This window comes from Balaenoptera ricei, chromosome 8 (genome assembly GCF_028023285.1).
Source record: "Balaenoptera ricei isolate mBalRic1 chromosome 8, mBalRic1.hap2, whole genome shotgun sequence".
Taxonomy (NCBI): domain Eukaryota; kingdom Metazoa; phylum Chordata; class Mammalia; order Artiodactyla; family Balaenopteridae; genus Balaenoptera; species Balaenoptera ricei.
In genome coordinates, this window is record NC_082646.1 from 102,763,417 (window position 1) to 102,781,203 (window position 17,787).

At 46.9% G+C, this 17,787-nt stretch overlaps 2 protein-coding genes across 2 annotated transcripts in view; one reads left to right on the forward strand and one right to left on the reverse strand.

The window, feature by feature from the left end:
* The window catches only part of DTX4 (deltex E3 ubiquitin ligase 4), a 33,261-nt gene extending 24,705 nt beyond the window's left edge, over positions 1-8,556 (forward strand). Inside the window, exons 8-9 of the mRNA XM_059931657.1 lie at positions 1,888-1,977; positions 5,144-8,556. Coding sequence (XP_059787640.1) covers positions 1,888-1,977; positions 5,144-5,377 — 324 coding nt within the window. The 3' untranslated portion in view covers positions 5,378-8,556. The remainder of the gene's footprint in view (positions 1-1,887; positions 1,978-5,143) is intronic.
* A 2,432-nt stretch (positions 8,557-10,988) lies between these two features.
* Positions 10,989-13,299, reverse strand: MPEG1 (macrophage expressed 1). Its single transcript, XM_059929729.1, has one exon. The coding sequence runs from the start codon at positions 13,297-13,299 to the stop codon at positions 11,146-11,148; it is 2,154 nt and encodes a 717-aa protein (XP_059785712.1). The 3' UTR covers positions 10,989-11,145.
* Positions 13,300-17,787: the final 4,488 nt, after the last annotated feature.

Consider the following 17,787-nt stretch of genomic DNA (forward strand, 5'->3'; position numbering starts at 1 on the left):
ACAGACTGACGTGGGCAAAGTCGGAGTGGGGCCACCACTTTGGAGGATGTTCTTTTTTCCCGGACTCCAGGACCAAAGAATGGGGAGCCTGCACTCGGGTATAGAGGTGCCCGCCTGCTGCCTCTGGAGGTGCCGTGGCTCCCCTAGGAAAACCCAAGCTTGTGTCAAAGGCAATGCATCTGTGCACTGTCCTTACAGCCACTCCGTAGACCACCCCTGAGAGTCGGTAGCAGAACCCTCAGGGCAAAGTCCATTCCTGGAGACTCCAGGGACCACACAGGCTTGGGCTTTCATGAGGAGTGAGGTCCTTTAAGCTCTGCCTTCACTGCAGACAATGATCCTCTGGGGGAGAGACTCCGAGCGGGGCCAAGGCAGAGTCGTGACTGCTGAGCTTAGCAGCGTGCAGGGAGCACACAGCCTTGCTGGGCTGGTGCCAGGCAGGTGTCTGTGTTGGCCGCATAACAGGCAAGTCCCGGGCAGGAGAGGAGCGGGCAGAACCGTGGTGAGAATCGGCCATCAGTTGTCCAGCCTGGCTTAGAAACAGCCATGGCCGTGGGAATGTTGTAAACGTGATTTCATAAGAATGTGAAATTCAGACACCTCAGGTCCCGCGTCTCCCAGAAGACACTGTTGCCTCTTTCCGTTCCCTGTGATCTTTCCCTTCTCTGAGACTCCACTGTACTCATCATGCTGTTCAGTTTGCAAAATCATACATGATCCTGAACATGCTATTAAAAAAAATTGTTTTAATCACATAATTTTTAAATCATTTTGGAACTGTCGTCCATAGTAAGAGAAAATGGAAAATCTGTGTTTTCTTGAAGCTTTGTCACTCATTCATTCATTCCTGCATTCACTCCTCATTCATTTGTTCAGCCAGGATACGGTTACTGATCTACTGTGTGAGAGCTTGTACCAGGAACTGTGTGGAATTATCAATATCATATTGGCTTCATCTAGAAGGGATTTTAAAACAGGGTTTCACAGACTCTGAGGGGGGCTAGGGGTGCTCAGAAATTATAGACAAACGTTTGTGTGTAGGGGGAAAATATGTGCATTGTTACTGGGAGAAAATCCCTCGTTTTCCATGAGCTTCTCAAAGGGACCTGTAAACCATTCTGAACCCTGATTAGGAAGCCTTGTTTTTGACTAAATTCTGCTTCAGTTTCTTTCCCACCTGGTGGCTTGAGACCGCTAGCTTAATAGGGGTGTTGGATGATGACAGTTGAATTGTCAGAAGATTTTTAGTCGTGAATATGTCAATGTATATTGTTAAATAAGAAAACAAACCAAAACCCTTGAGGACAACGGAGAAAATCCCCAAGAATCATTCAGATAATTCTGATCGCATGGCTCTTGGCTCAAAGCTCACAGGCACTTACGTTATTCTGAGTAGTTTAGAGGTTAAAAAAGTCCAGAGTATGCTTCAGGAAACCTGGGCTTAAGTTTTGGCAAAGCCATTAACATAAAGGAAGTCATTTAACCTCTGGGGCTGCAGTTTTCCTCTTTTGTAAAACAAACGAGCCAGAATAGATGATGATGAAGGTGATCAACAGCTGCTGAGCTCTGAATGTGCGCCTTAACATTCATAACGTCCCACAAGGTGCGAATCCCACATCTTCCTTATTTAAGGGGTGGGGAATTAACACCCCAAGAGAGAGCAGCTCCAGCTAACACAGCTGGGAGGCAGCAGCTCTGGGTCCAGAGCCAGGTCCAATGACTCGAGTATGTGTTAAACCACTACTCTCACTGCTGTTTGGGTCTGTTCTCTGTCTAGACTCTGTGGCCATTAGTATTCATCATTATTTGAATCAATCACAGCCTGCACCCCCTGCATCCAAAAGATTTTGAAAAATGCTCTTTCCTCTCTTTTTTTTCTGCTTTCAGGGGCCAGAACACCCAAATCCTGGGAAAAGTTTCAGCGCCCGTGGCTTCCCACGACACTGTTACCTTCCAGACAGCGAGAAGGGGAGAAAGGTGAGAGAGCAGGTTTCAGCGTAGGGCTGGGGAATTTACTTGTCTCTTAGGGCCACAAGTTTGCTCCCTACGATGCTAAACAGAACTGGGTCTCTTGGAACTCTAGATGCCCATGTAGCAAAGTCATAGTCAAGTCAACTAGAGGTAGGATGGATATGTTTAGAATTTTATTTTTACAGGGTGGTGGGGCCTGGGCTTTTGGCTTTTTCCTCTCCTGGATTTTACTGGCAATAATTCATCCATTTTAGGATCCTTCCTCTAGAGCTTTGCTGCCTAATGGCAGGTCCTGGGACCAGCACCAGTGGCAACACCTAAGAGTTTGATATAAATGCAGAACCTTAGAACCTACTTCATTTTAACAAGATCCCAAGTGATCTGACAGCATATTAAAGCTTGAGAAGCACTGCTCTGGGGCAGGGATCTTAATTTGTGGAATTTTATTTGTTTATTTATTTTTTAATGAATACTTTGCCTTTCCCCAAAAGAGTAGAGGGAAAAATCACTGGGTTTCTGGATTCTTAGTGATTCCCAGTGAGGCTTCAGTGGTTCTATGAACTCTAAAATTAGAATTAAAATTTCATGTTCATTTTCCTGTGGATAAGGCCAGAAAATCATTGGAGTTTCAAAGCATTCCCTGATCTCAAAAGTGAAAAGAACCGTTGATTTATTGAACAAGAGGTGTGCCTTTGTTAGCTTTCTCTAGGTCATGCTGCGTAACAAACAACCTCTAAATCTCAGTGGCTTCCTTCAACCACTGTTTATTTCTCATGTACTTTGCATGTTAGTGGCTGTGTCTCGGTTGCTGCTATGGGTCAGCTTTCATCTGCTCCATGTGGCTTCCTGTTCTGGAATCCAGGTCAAAGGAGCAGCCCTTCCGTGGTCCATCCCCTTCCCATGGAATGAGGCAGAGGACCAAGAGAGAATCCAAGCAGGAGTGTACAATCCCATTAAAGCTGCTCCTGGAAGCTTGTTACTTCCACCCACCTTTCATAGGCCCCAGCAAGTCGTGGACAAGCCAGACAAGGAGCTGGTGCCCTGCCTACAGGGAGGCCCCTTGGCAAAGAGTGTGGCTCATAGCAAAGAGTGTGGCTATAGTCTCTCAGAGGGGAAGAATCAGATAGTTCGGGACAATAAGAGAATCAACCGCATCATCCTGAAGAGGTGCCCAGTTCAGTGTTCCCAGATTAGGAGTCAGGGCCAGTCCTGATACCCGTTTGCCCTGAACAGCCATGTCTCTACGCTCGAGATCTACAGCTCCAACTGCCGGCTAAACATCTCCACCATCAAGTCCCACAGTTAAAATTAGAATCCTCTAGCCAAGAGCTGCTCCTCTGCCAGGCCTCCCTCTTCATGTTAATGACATACTCTGTATCCCTGGGACCAAATTGGACACATGAACATCTTGGACTCTGGCTCTGAACCACACATTTCTCCCTGCACTGCCCTCCAAACCGCTTGAATCCTTTTCTAATCCTGCCACCGCCAACCTAGTTATCTGTCACCAGAATAGTAATCCTGAAACACAGTTTCTGGCATCACTCTCCTTGCTTAACAGAAATAAAGTGAGAGGAAACAATACAAAATTGTTAGGATGGCTTTCCCTTCCTTCTTTACAAGGACAATCTTCTCTGCTTGATATACAAGACCTACTGCAGCGTGGGTCCCCTCTCACCAGTTCCTCAGCCTTATCCCTCCTGTCTGCTGTTCCCAGGTGCTAACCTTGGGCTCCTTTGCAGAGCAAAGTAATAAGAGCATGGGCTTTGGGGCCAGACGAGCCTGGGTTCAAATCCTAGTTCTGCCATTTACCAGCTGTGGGAACTGACATAAAGTTGACTTAATCTATAAAAGAATGGTGATTATTTCTAGCTGTATGGACAGGATATTGTAAGAATTAAATGAAGGTAGCGTTTGTAAAATACCCAGCATGGTGGCAGCAATCTTAATTATCCATGCCTTGGATGATATGTTTTTCCAGTGTCTATACGTCCTACCCTATTAATATACCTCATATCCTCCCCTCTCTCTGAGACTCAGCTCAGAAGCAGCCTCCTCCATGAAATCTATACTGATCCCCACCTGAGAGTCAACAGAGTCATGACTGAGACCAGGGACGGTAAAGTCAAGCAGTCCTGAAGTCAAGGCCCCCCTCTGGCACTTTCTAGCTGCATGACCAAGGCAAATCTTTTGTCTTCTGAGCCTGTTTCCTCTTCTGCAGAGAAGGGATAATGAGCATCCTGCCTCGGCCAATTATTATAACCATTACATGACCCAGTGCCTGGCACTTAGTAAGTAAACACTCAGGAAATGGTAACTCTTAGTTTCAACGCCAGCTACTCTTATTACTATTACTATTAAGATTCCCCACCTCCAGCTCACACCATGGTTACAGTCATTCAGTTTTGAACCCAATGCACTTTTATCGGGTGCCTTCTTCATGCTGGTCAGGGTGTCAGGCATTCATCTTAACAAAGATTTTTCTAATGTAGCTGAATTAGAACATTCTGCAAGCCCTAACACCTCTCTGAGCCTCACCAAGAAAATAGAGATAATATTAGTACCTGCCAGGCCTGCCTCAAAGGGTGGCTGTGAGGATCAGATGAGAAAATAAATATGAAATAGCCTGGAAGAGGTCAAAACGCTTCCACCATGTCCCTGGAGAAATATTCCACAACTTTAGCTGTGGATCAATTAATACCACATTCAGGTGGTGGTGATGGCGGGGGAGGGCATAGCTCAGAAGATCTCAGATCATAAGTGCCTTGGATACCTAGATCCCAGCTTTTAAAATGCAGCTACGATGCTCGCACCTAACATCTGCTGAGTAGACGTGCCAGGCGCTACTGTGAAAGTGCTTTTCACACAGTGCTCCCTAAGTTGCGCACAACCGTCAGGGGTAAAGTGTACCATTGCCATTTTATAAGTAAGGAGATTAAAGCTCAGAGAGGTGATGTAACTTGTCCAAGGTCACACAGTTAGTCAATGACAGAGTCAAGACTTAACCTGCAGGTCCCTGACTCCATTTCCAAACCCCTTTCTATTCACTGTGCTGTTTAGGGCATCACGATGCAGGAGGGGCTAGGACCCTTGGGAGGACTCTCCACTTCCCAAGGGATAGTCTTTGACCACCACTGAACGCCTGACCCTGATCTCCTGCCTCTTCTCTTAGGTCCTGAAGCTGCTGCTTGTGGCCTGGGATCGCCGTCTCATCTTTGCCATCGGTACGTCCAGCACCACGGGCGAGTCCGATACCGTCATCTGGAATGAGGTCCATCACAAGACAGAGTTTGGCTCGAACCTCACTGGCCACGGCTACCCAGATGCCCACTACCTGGATAATGTGCTTGCTGAACTGGCTGCTCAGGGCATTTCTGAGGACAGTGCTGCCCAGGAGAAGGACTGAACCGGAGGGGCCCTGGGGTGGGAGAGACCATGGGACCACAGGTCAGGAAGTGGGGAGAGTCAAGGTGGAAGCTGGCGCCATGCCCTCCCAACTCCCTGTCTCCGCTCCTGTCCTGTCTCCATCCCCCCATCCCTCCCAGCCCCAGGCTGGGGGCAGCAGCCAGAATGAATAAGGTGGTGTCATCCACAAGCCTCATCCAGCGCAAAGGGGACGTGGGATGAGGGCCATCCTCAGTCTGTTCCCATGGAGTTTTCGGTGCTGGGTAGGCAGGGACCCCCCCCTCACCCCCCCTAAGCAGGGGGCACGGGCAGCACACTTAGGGTAGGGGCACTCCTTATCCTGGCCTTGTGAAGCCGGAGGTTCATGCCTCAGCCGGCTTCTTGCTGCTCCCACTCTGCTTTGAGAGCGGAGTTTCCGCTTTTCTCTCCTCCACGGGAGGTGAGGAGCTCTCACTGTGCAGGACTGGGGGGCAAAGTGGTGAACCGCGGAACTGCTGTGAGGTCAGAAATCCGTCCCTCGGTGCGCAGCACGGAAGCGCTTCTTGCCAAGAGGGTCAGGGTGGCACAGGCTCCGGGGAGCAGGCTCGGCTCTCATCATCGCCCTGGCCTCTCTGGGCCCTCCCTCCTCCTCCCACCTGTGACCTGTCCAAAGAGGCATCCAGATGGATAGGCTCTGGGATTCCTCTCTGGGGCGGCATCCCACGATGTCTCCGGCCCCTCTTTGATCAGACCCAAGCCTGCATCCCACTTAGCCTCTGAACAGTCCTCAGGGAGAGGAGCCCATAGCCTTCTTCCCAACTCATCCCAGACCAGCTCAAAGATTCCATGAGTTTCATCCAGTCACTGTGAGTGGAGCCCAGGCTGGGCTCTGTGCCATCTGTGTGCGTGCATACGTGTGTATGTGCATGTGCGTGTGTGCGCGTGTGTGCGCTGCTGGGCCAGGTTGGTGGAGGGTCCCATCGAGTTCTCACACTCTGTTTTGCAAGATGTCAAACCCCCATTCTGATGGGGATGAAACAGCTAGGCTGTGCGCCCTTGACTTGCCTCACCCTTTGCCAGCCCAGCCCATAGTAAACTTGGACCCAGAAGAAGACAGAACTATGCCTGGGAAGATGTGTAAGGTGAGGGCTGGACTGACCCCTTTGTGTATCTCTTTCAAGACGAGATCTGAGCCAGACTACGAGGGCTTCAATCTGTCTCCGTGCACATTTGCTAATCAGAGCCCGGAGGTGGTGCTGGGCCCCTCACCTCCCTCATCGATTACAGGGTGACCCAGAGCGTGAGGGAGACTCTAGTCCATTCCCAGCAGGATTGGGGCCACATTAGGGTGCAGTCCAACCTGCGTCTGGGTTGTGTCCCAAGACCCTGTCTATCCCCTCCCTGACGTTCCCTTCAGCTCCCATTAAGGAAGGAATTGTGCGTCAGGGAGGAGAGAAGGGGGACCAAGAAGGGAAACCCAATCCTCCCTTTGAAAGTGGGTTCTTTGAACTACGTGTTTGGGGGAAGTTCCTCTGGATAGTAATTTGAATTTATATACCTCATGTTTGGGGGGTTTGACGTATATATATGCATATATATTTCATAGTATTTGGAAGGTTTTCGATGCTAGAAAGATGGAAATGGAAGAACCTTGAAAAATGGTATTTAAGTTAGAAGCAGAAGCCAAGCTTTTCTGAGAGCGGGCTCCGAGCTGCTTGCTCTTAGGCCTGCAGACGTTTTGACTGTAGGGTGGCCAGTGGGTTCACCTAGGTGTCACCCAGCTTCTGGGTCACGCTCCCCTCCTTTTCCGAATGGCTCTAGGGGTGTTCATGGGCTCCAGCAGAGGGAGCTCTGACAGGAGGAATTGTTCCTGCTGGCTGAGTTTCAGTCTCGCCCATCAGTCATTTATCTCACCAGCAGACCAGGGCCTGAGTTCACCGCACCATGGGGCAGTTTCCTGCCACAGTGGGGAAGGAAACATCTGAACTCAACGGAAGAGACAACCCTGCAGCTTTTGATGTCACGTCCATGCCCTTTGCCAGGCTAAGGCTACGCCGTGCCAGAGATGAGCCTCATTATAAAAGCCTAGTACCATCCCTACCTTCATTCAGCACCCTTGTCAAGTGTCCACCGGGTTCCTCACCCACAGGGGATGAGGAAACAGACTGAGCGTCAGCGGGTAGATAGAGCTGTGCAGTAGGAGGTGGGAAAGCAAGAAGAATGTTTTGGCAACTGGCAGAGGGCAGTGGGGAGAGATTGATTTCCCTGGGTCAGGCAGAAGGTGTGGGTGGAGAAGGGGGCGGCCAAGAGCAGAAAGAAGACGATGCAGGGAACATGCAAGGCAGGCGGTGTGCCAGGGGCAATACCCCTTTGAGAGTTCATCTTCGTACCTTCCAGCCTTTCCCCCCCCAGGGCACTGATAGTATTGGTGCCCCGTGTCTCTTGCTCTCTAAGGATGCTCAGTAGGGGCTACCTCATCCTCATGCTGCTCTTTTTGTGGGACCTTCTCAGAAGAAGGAATCTTAAACTTCCTCTCTAACACTGTGTCAGGCAAGGCGGGAGGCATTCCTTTGCCCTCTCTCTCGTGCCAACCTGGAAAGGTACAGTCTCGGGTTCGGTGAGAACCCCCGCCAGCAGAGGCCCTGTGCATCCATCACTTTGACACAGGAAGTTCTCCCACCGGAAGCCCTGCTGTGTTCCCTGCCCCGTGCAGGGAATCTCATGCCTTTCCTTTCATCGTCTTAGCACCAGCAGCCTAGATTCTCCCTTCCTGAATCTCCAGGGATGACGCATGGGATTGGAGACGAACCTTGTTATATGCTCATCCCTTAAAAGATGAATTGTGTATGTGTAGTTGTGTGTGCCCTTGTGTTTTCATCTCCCTTTTGTAAAGCTTGGACTTCTCTGTGGTTTTATACTTGGTCAAAAGTGCTCGTCCTGGTATTGCACTGTTGTGGGCATGGGAGGATTGGGGGAAGGTCCCGTGTGGTACAAGAAAGGACCCTGTCCTCTTTCCTTGTTTGTGGTCACTGGCATTGATGGGGAGTGGGGAGATGGTGGTTCTGGGAGAGGGCAGGTGAATGTCCTATTGCAAATCATTGTTTGGAACCAGCGTGTTTTGAAGTCCTTGGTGTTGCTCTGTGAGAGGACATCGCCACCTGGTGCTCATGAGGTGTATGTGCAGAACAATAAATGGTAAATCAACAACCACAAAATTGCCGTCAACCTGCTTTCTGTAGACCAGTGCACCGACCTGTGAGGCATTTGGGGTACCTCCCCAAGTCCGTAAGCAACCACAAACCCTTCCACTGAATGGGAGAGTCCCTTTTTCTAACTTTTTCACGTCTTTTCTACCCACATGTTTGACCAAGTTACCTAGCTTGACTTCTTGTTCCTCTAAAGGAACAGGCCATGTGGCAGGGGAAGTAAGTAAGTGAAACTGTGGGGGAAAGACCGCCTTAAAAGCCATGAACGTTTGCTTCTTAAAGTTCCCTTCCCCTGACTACAATATCGTGTATTTTTCAATAGTTTACAGGCTGTTGTTTTTCAAATACATGTTTAGTATTGATCATCTCGATACTAGTGAGATTCCAAAAATAAAATGCAATTGCAAAGCCACCTTTGTCACCCAAATGTGCCTCTATTTCTGATAGTCTGTGGAGTGTGGTTAGTCTTTCCACAGATGCCAGCCTGAGCTAGCCAGTCAGGAAAGCAGGATTCTGAAAGAAGAGCCTGTGAACCCCTCATGGAGGTTCTGATTTTGTAAAGTGAACCAATGAATGTAAGCCGCCGACTCCCTCATTCTGATTTCCTGTGGATGAACAGTCGAGCAGAGTACTCCTTAAGAACACATTTTAATGCATATTTATGTGCAACGTTGTTAGAAATATAAGTTGGTGGAGAACTTTTAATTTCAACCGGCAGTTAGTGCATTAAAAGTCTGGGAGGCTCTAGCTATACTTGGTCTCTCTGACTCAGTAATCTTCAAGGAATTCACGGGGAAGTCAGTATTGGCAGGAAAGTGGTTAGCTTGGCTGAAACATACCCACAAAACACCCAGAGCTTAAGGAGAACATTTTAATGCTTAAGAAGCAGGGGTTTGGTAGAGAGGCTGTAGAAATCAGTGTCTCTGGCTGAGAGCACGACTCGAATTCTGTGAATCACTTCCCTGTATCACAGTGGGAGATGAATGTGTGACCCCCCCCTCCCATCTCCCCACAGTCTGGGATGCTTCAAGCTCCTCAGAAGAAGGACCTAATATAAGCCTAAACTCTTGACTGTGAATGTTAATGAGGTCAGGACAAATTATCCTTCATAAAAGATAACTCACCAATGACATTTGATTTGGTGAAGAAATATGTAACTCTAAAAAATGTTGCAGAAGAATATTAACAGATTCACCCTAATAATTACAATTAGGTGATACTCTTATTAAAATTGGGCAAAGCCCCAACTGCCAAGTAACAATCATGTGTCATGCTAGATGTCCCAGGGAAGTCAGCCTGGAACTGAAATAAATGCGTCACAAATGACGTTGGATGCCTTTTTCGTTTCATTTAAAAGAATTGATTTGATCATGTCAAGCCCCTTTCTGCTGGAAAAAAAAAATAAGAGTAGGGTACATAATTGGTATTTTTTACTCTGTTTAGGTTTTAGGGATGAAGTGATACTTAGGTGTGGGCTTACTTTGACTTGTTGCGTTTTTCTTGTCTCCCACCCCCAGAATAATGCAGACTTCTTGTTGGAATGTGGTGTGTGTGTGTGTGTGTGTGTGTGTGTGGGTTCAAGGGTGTGTGTGCATGTGATGGGAGGACCTGAAGGGGGGATGGCCATCCATGGAAGAGAAAGGGATTGTACCTTGGTAACAGAAAATGAGATGGTAATGCTTGATCTATCCATTCCTGCAGCTCCTTTCTTTGCCCATTTATGATGAGCTAAGAGGACGAAACCAAGTAGTTGGCTGTGGGTAAGAATTTCAATTTCCCATGAGCACCAGAATCTTTTCTAGTTTTTACCCTTTCTTCACTCACTCCTTGTCTCCAAACCGTCCCTTCTCCCTTGACCTCCTAATAGAAGTTTATATGTTAAAATGTTTTCTGAGGACTTTATGACACTAGTCTGAAGTCCAAGAGTGGCCTGGTCTCAGTAAGTCTTAACTGTGGTGAAGTTGGAGAACGTGGGCCTAGTATAGGCACCATGTCTCGGTTCAGATGATGTTGAGAGGACCCGGAGGAGATGACACAGTTTATCAATTCAGAGCCCTCAAAGCTGAAAAGCAATAGCCAAGCAGGACCTCCTGTGTCTTCTGGGGGCTCTGTCCGCCTCCAGGAGCATGAAACCCAGACAGCTTTTTAAAAACACAAAATAGTGGGAGGGTAACACGTAAAGGCATAAATTCTTAGAGCTCATGAATTGGAAACCATGGCTGACCTCAGATTAAATGCGTCTTCAAATTCAAATATCAACATTCTCCCTCCTCTCTTTTTACACGTGGGCATTCAGGTGAAGATACTTAATGACGCAGGTAGAGAAAAGACACCTCCCTCGTGTTTTAGGCTCCAGGAGGACTTTTGCTTAAAAAGTCACAACTGTTCTCCAACCCCTCCCCCAACTTTGTCCATGTAGCTCTATTCATTTCCTGGCCCAAAGACCTAAGAAAGTCACAAAGTTATACCTGCCTTTTGTTGCATTTGCCACATCAATACTTAGGAAGGCAGAAGTGGAAAGAAAAAATGAAAGACATGCTTGAAGCTCTGGCTGGAGACGAGAGAAGTAGTTTCCTGGGAGAGTTTAGGCTGGGCTCTGCACCTGTTCTTGGTCAAGGGCGTCTCCATTCACGGCCGTGCCTGTAACCAAACTCTGCCTCTCGTCTTGGACCGTCTGGTATCCCCTCTTCTTGTACTTCCGGGTGCCGTAGATAGCCAGGGCAATGACAGCTGCCAGGACGGTGGTGACCCCCAGTGTGACCCCGGCTGCGGCCCCCCCAGACAGACCACTACCGTCCCCATGGATGACCTTCATGGCCCTGCGAAGCTCGAGAGGCTCTCCCAGCCTCCACTGGTGGCTCTGGGAATCTTTAACCCAGGAGCTTGCAGTCTCAAGATTAGTCACTAGGACAGTGTTGGTGGCAGCCTGACTCATGAGGGGTGGTTGGGTGTAAGGTGGGAGCCTGACGGGAGGCAGAGACCCTCCTGTAAAAAGCCCGGCTTTGACGCAGTAAGACACTTGGCACCCGTCACTGATGAGGGCTAGGTGTTGGCTGAAACCCCCTGGACACTTTTTTAGAGAAGGTGCCCCTAAATCTTTGTACATGGCAGAATCCACCAAGGGGTTCCCGACTGCACAGCTGAAGAACCCACCAAATGGGACGGAAAACCTATATCCCAACTCATAGTCCTGAGAGGCACATACCTTCAGGTTTTCAAAAAGTCTCAGTGGAAAATAGCCAGCTGGGCATGACTGTGCATTTGTCAAAGGGTTGATGCTCTTATCGCTGAAGAGGCCACCAAAAAGTAGTCCCGAGTTTTCAGGTACTTGGCCACTGGCCACGCACCAGAAAGCCCTAAATTCTGCCTTGGCCACCCGGAAGACATCTTCACACACCCTCTTGCAGAAGATGAGGAGGGTACACCTCCGTGAACACTCCAGGTGGTTGTAACCCTCCTCATGGGTCTGGGATAGCAGCTGGACTGGGGTGTAGCCAGAGGGGCAGGAGAAATCGCCAGTGAGTGGATTCTTCTGCTCCAAGTTTTGGCAGAGTTGGACAACCTCATTCCCTGAGAACTGGGTGCATTCCTGGTAAACTCCGCCAAAGGAGAAATTGGTCATTTTTCCCTCGCAAGAGCCATCATCCATGTTGGCCTGGAAATTGAAGTTGGGCGACTTGATATCTGTGCAGCCGGGGTAGGTGTTGAATGCGTAATAGCGTCTCACGGCAGTTTCCACTGTCTTAGACAGCTTTTTCACCAAGGGTCCTGGCAAGTCAGGCAGCCTGTCAGGGTTGATGAAGAAATACAGAGGCAGGCCAGCTCGGTCCATGGCCACCAGGTGGTTGGTGATACCCTGCTGCCAAGTCTGGAGGGTGATGCCTGGGTAAAAAGGAAGCCCTCCAATGCTTTGCACCCTGGAGTTGGTTCTGTTGGAGAGGTAGCTCTTGGTGAAGGCGTCCTGTGAGGTGTAGTTCTCCTCAAATTTGAAGTTCACGATGTTTAGGAAGGTGATTCCAGCGGACGCTGTCACCGCACTGCGGCTGCTCTGGCCGTCCTGGAGCAAGGAAGATCTGATGTGGTCCTCCTGAATGAGAGCAGCCCCTGCATCCACACTGCTGATGACATGGGTACCGTAGTTGAGGACCAGGAGTTCCGCCAAGTAGGTGGCCATCCGTGTCTGGTTGTTCTCCAGACGCTCAACGATGTCCATGAGATCCTTCTTAAACCCCCAGCTTAGCTCTGCATCTGGGTTGATTTTGACTGTGTAGACCAGGTTTCTTACCTGAACCTGGGTAGTTACAGCTTGGTCCTTCACCTGAAGGGTCTTCATCCTCTGGAACTCAGGGGAGAACTTGCCGTTGACTTTGGAAAAAAGGGAGAGCTCCATGTTGATGGAGTAGGAGGTGCTACTCTGGTAATTCTCCCAGGACTCCAGGATTTTTGAGTTCATCTCCAGGTTGCTCTCTTTCTGGGGAATGGTAAAGACCTCATCAGGGACGATGTACTGTCCATCCTCTGTGGTCCTACAGTGGGTGTAAGTCAAGCTCATCACCCGTCCCATGTCCACATTCCGCAGATTATCCCAGCCGCCTCCAGGTAAGACTGCCAGAACAGGTAGTTTTAAGGCATTCTTGCATTTTTGAAATCCATCCTCATCTGTGTCTCCCAGAGATTTGTTCATTTTAGCCCATGCTGCCACTGCCCAGATAAGGATGGCACCTCTCAAGCTGTTCATGGTTCAGACAGCCCCAGCCTGACACACTAGCCCCAAGTAGCAGCCAGCAAGCTTGGGGCAGACTGAACTGATGGGAAAGAAAGCCGTTGCTGAAACAAAAAGTTCAGCAGTTCTCCTAAAGCCACTAGTTCCTCTTTAGGCTAATCTAATTGCAAAATGGGGAAATGAGAGTCGATTGGAATATTAAGGTCCATCAGGACTTTGAAAAAGTTGTGTTGTACTAGATATGCAAACTTAGCCCTATACCCTTACCAGTTAACTACCCTAACTGCCCCCCACCTCCCCCAGGATTGGTTACTCTGCAGCAGTACTGGGCACTCAGAAAAAGTGCAGCCACACACTTTGCTGTTACCCCCAGGAGAGTTTTCCAGCTTTGAAAGAAAGCTTTGGTTTTGTTTTTTGTTCACTCTCTTGACGTTTCAGCTTTTCCCTGACTACTCTCTTCTGGGACTTCAATACCAGTTTCCTTTTCCGGTGTGTACAGTTGGCAATAAGTTGGTACCTACTATTATAACTTTAATTTTTTCATTCCATTGTTAAGTGCATGTAACCAGGATAGGTGCGTAAAAATGAATGGGGCTCTTCATTACTCAATTTTCTTTTTTTTAATTAATAGCTTATTTGTTTATTTATTTATTTATTTATTTCTAGCTGTGTTGGGTCTTCGTTTCGTGCGAGGGCTTTCTCTAGTTGCGGCAAGTGGGGGCCACTCTTCATCGTGGTGCGGGGGCCACTCTTCATCGCGGTGCCCGGGCCTCTCACTATCGTGGCCCCTCCCGCTGCGGGGCACAGGCTCCAGACGCGCAGGCTCAGCAGTTGTGGCTCACGGGCCCAGTTGCTCCGCGGCATGTGGGATCTTCCCAGACCAGGGTTTGAACCCGTGTCCCCTGCACTAGCAGGCAGATTCTCAACCACTGCGCCACCAGGGAAGCCCCATTACTCAATTTTTTAAAGCAACAATTCATTTATTATATTATTAGGAGAAGATAATTTCCTGAATTTGCTTTTGTATGCTAATGCTAAGTCTGTTAAACCTCATAATTTAGAGCAGTGTTTCCAGGCCCATTGATCTCAAACCAGGTTTCACTGAAGCCCAGCTCTGTCAATTCTTTGGGACAACTAGTACACTTAGTGGAAGCCAGGAAATCCAGAGGAGTTAATGGAGACTCCCAATTTCACCCTTATGGCTCCCCAAATCATACCATGAAACAGATGCAGTGCTGAGACTGAAAAAGTCATGTTTCAATTTACAGGTCACCTGTATGCATTCTGGAAAGAAGGTTTCAAGGAACTGAATTACCACAGATTGTCACTGATGCAGCTGACAAGTGTTTTCAGAAATAATGAGGCCAGTTGCCTAGCTTCACAGGCTGAGCATCACTAGTTATTAAAACCTTGATGTAGAGCTGCCATATGATCCTGCAATCCCACTCCTAGGCATATATCTGGAGAAAACTCTAATTCAAAAAGATACATGCACCCCAATGTTCATTGCAGCACTATTCACAATAGCCAAGACATGGAAACCGCCTAAATGTCCATGGACAGATGAATGGGTAAAGAAGATGTGGAACATACATACAATGGAATACTACTCAGCCATAAAAAGAATGAAATAATGCTATTTGCATCAACATGGATGGACCTAGAGATTATCATACTAAGTGAAGTAAGTCAGACAGAGAATGATAAATACCATATGATATCACATATGTGGAATCTAATATATGACACAAGTGAACTTATCTATGAAACAGACACAGATTCACAGACATAGAGAACAGACTTGTGGTTCCCAAGGGGGAGGGGGAGTGGGGGAAGGATGGATTGGGAGTTTGGGATTAGCAGGTGCAAATTATTATATATAGGATGGATAAACAACAAGGTCCTACTGTATAGCACAGGGAACTATATTCAGTATCCTGTGATAAACCATATTGGAAAAGAATATATATATATATATATATCTGAATCACTTTGCTGTATAGTAGAAATTAACACAAAATTGTAAATCAACTATACTTGAATAAAATAAAATTTTTAAAAAACCTTGATAGTATTCTGTGAACCCAGAAATACCACATTCTGGGTCTATTCATGCCTCAGTTATCATGCTCTGGGGAATTCACTTACACTCAAGAGGGATTAATTTATGAACCAGTATCCATTTTCTGCTTGGCTAGAGAAGCAAGCCTCTGTACAGGAGGTTCTGGTTAATTTATAAATCAGTTAGTTATAAATTTATAGCTCAGTAGAGTGATCCTAGAATTAGAAAAATTAGAAAGCCCTTGAGTACTTCCAATAAGTCTGTTGAAATATCCAAATAATTCTCTTCAAACTGTTTCAGGGCTAGTTCATCAGAATTAGAAAACTCACTTACATTGTTATGAAGACATGCTGACAACTTCTTACTTTTTGTTTTGGCTTTAATAGATCCTGATGAGACTTCACTCTTCTTCAGTGAAAATACAAGCAAGGTGAATATAGATAATTCTATATTCAGGTGTTCCTATATCTCTAAACACTTAGTCATTGTCATTTACTTTTTTTTTTTTTTAATTTTTATTTATTTATTTATTTTTGGCTGTGTTGGGTCTTCGTTTCTGTGCGAGGGCTTTCTCTAGCTGCGGCGAGCGGGGGCCACTCTTCATCGCGGTGCGCGGGCCTCTCACTATCGTGGCCTCTCTTGTTGCGGAGCACAGGCTCCAGACGCGCAGGCTCAGTAATTGTGGCTCACGGGCCTAGTTGCTCCGCGGCATGTGGGATCTTCCCAGACCAGGGCTCAAACCCGTGTCTCCTGCATTGGCAGGCAGATTCTCAAGCACTGTGCCACCAGGGAAGCCCTGTCATTTACTTTTGGACAGCCTTCCTCTTCACTTTTATCATAGCAAGAGAAACTTGAAAATGACTAAAAGAGCCAAAAAGAGTGAAGTTATATTGCATCCATATGACAAAACATTTTACAGCCATCATAGTTATATTTTCAAACAATTTTAATAACATGAGAAATTCTTATGCCATAATGTTATATGAAAAAGGCATGACATACATTCAGTATGACCTCAACCATGTACAAATATAACTAGAGGAATATACACCAACTGACCCATTGACAGTAATTATATCTAGTACGTAGATTTTATGAATTATTTAAATTTTTTCCACTCTTCTCTACATTTTGAGTTTTCAACAATAAGCATGTTTTTACTCATTTAACAAATTTTTATTGAGAATCTACCAAGTACCAAACACAGGGATGGGTAACCATCACTTTTGTACTCAGAAAAGTAAGCAGCAAATATACATTTAAAAAACAAAAGAAACCAAATATTTCTGGAATTTCCATATACCTGAGATGATCCAAAGCCTATGACTGTGTTTGCTGTGCTCAAGGAAGTTCTCTTTTCAATTCATGGGGAAAAAATGAAAGAAGAAATGCAAATGGGAATTTCGGCTCAACTTAAATTTGCATGCCACCAGCAGCAATTGCAGCTCGTAAAGGTCACATAGGAGGAATCGACCTCCAAGAGTTTGACCAGAGCATTTCACCCATTCTTGTCTTGCTTTACTCTGCTCACCAGCAATTTCTTCCACTTTTTCTTGTCCTGAAAGACACAGGCAACCGCATAAACTCTCCAAATGGCCACTCTCAAGGGCTTGTGTCTGAAAGCTAAACATTGGTCTCTAAAAAGAAAAAGGCAACTTTTCTACAAAAGTTATGCATCTGCGTTGCAGGAGAGTGATTTCACTTCCTCCAAAAAGAGGCAAGAGGGAAGTCCCACATCTGCTTTCTTTCTCAGTTTGAGCACGTGCTTTCTGACACCAGCTCATGCAGAGCCAAACCATGATTCATGTCTGAGGTTCAGTTCTGTGTGGGCTTGGAGCTGGTCCAGGTGTTCCCTACTTCTGCATTTCACCTGTGGTCTGAAATAGGGAGGAAAGTTTGGCTGTGTTTGCAGGGACCATCCCCTTTCTTATTTTTAGCAGGAATCTAGGAAACTGGATTTAGCAGGAGTCTGAAATCTGACAGTCAAATAGTCCCTAAATGTATCAAAGAACTATGACTCTTAAAGACTCTGGAATAAACTTGGTTCTGGCAAATCCAGGAGGAATCAGTAACAGCAGGACAATATTTTCTTTTCTGAGCACTTGATTGCTAACCTAATGCTTTGAGAATTGCTCTGTCAGCTCCTTCTCCTCAGAGACTATTCTTCCCATCAGGACTGTTTGTGTCCTGACCACAAAAATCCGAACACAGTGGTTTCTTGATTTCTTTTCATCTTGTGAGAAAATAAACAGAAGGCCCATGTGAAATTCTGCATATTCCCAATAAATATGCCAGAATTTGGCCACCTCGACCATTTTATTTCTTTTCTCTATTAATATTTGTCCCTCATGTTGTTTCTAATTCTTTTCCTCCTCATCAACTTTTCCCCTTCTGCTCTTTTTATTCTCTTTGCCATTTCCCTATTTAGGTTTGGAGGACAC

Bases quoted from the DNA above. Each gene is read 5' to 3' on its own strand.
- MPEG1 (XM_059929729.1), bottom strand. From the start codon at position 13,299: ATGAACAGCTTGAGAGGTGCCATCCTTATCTGGGCAGTGGCAGCATGG.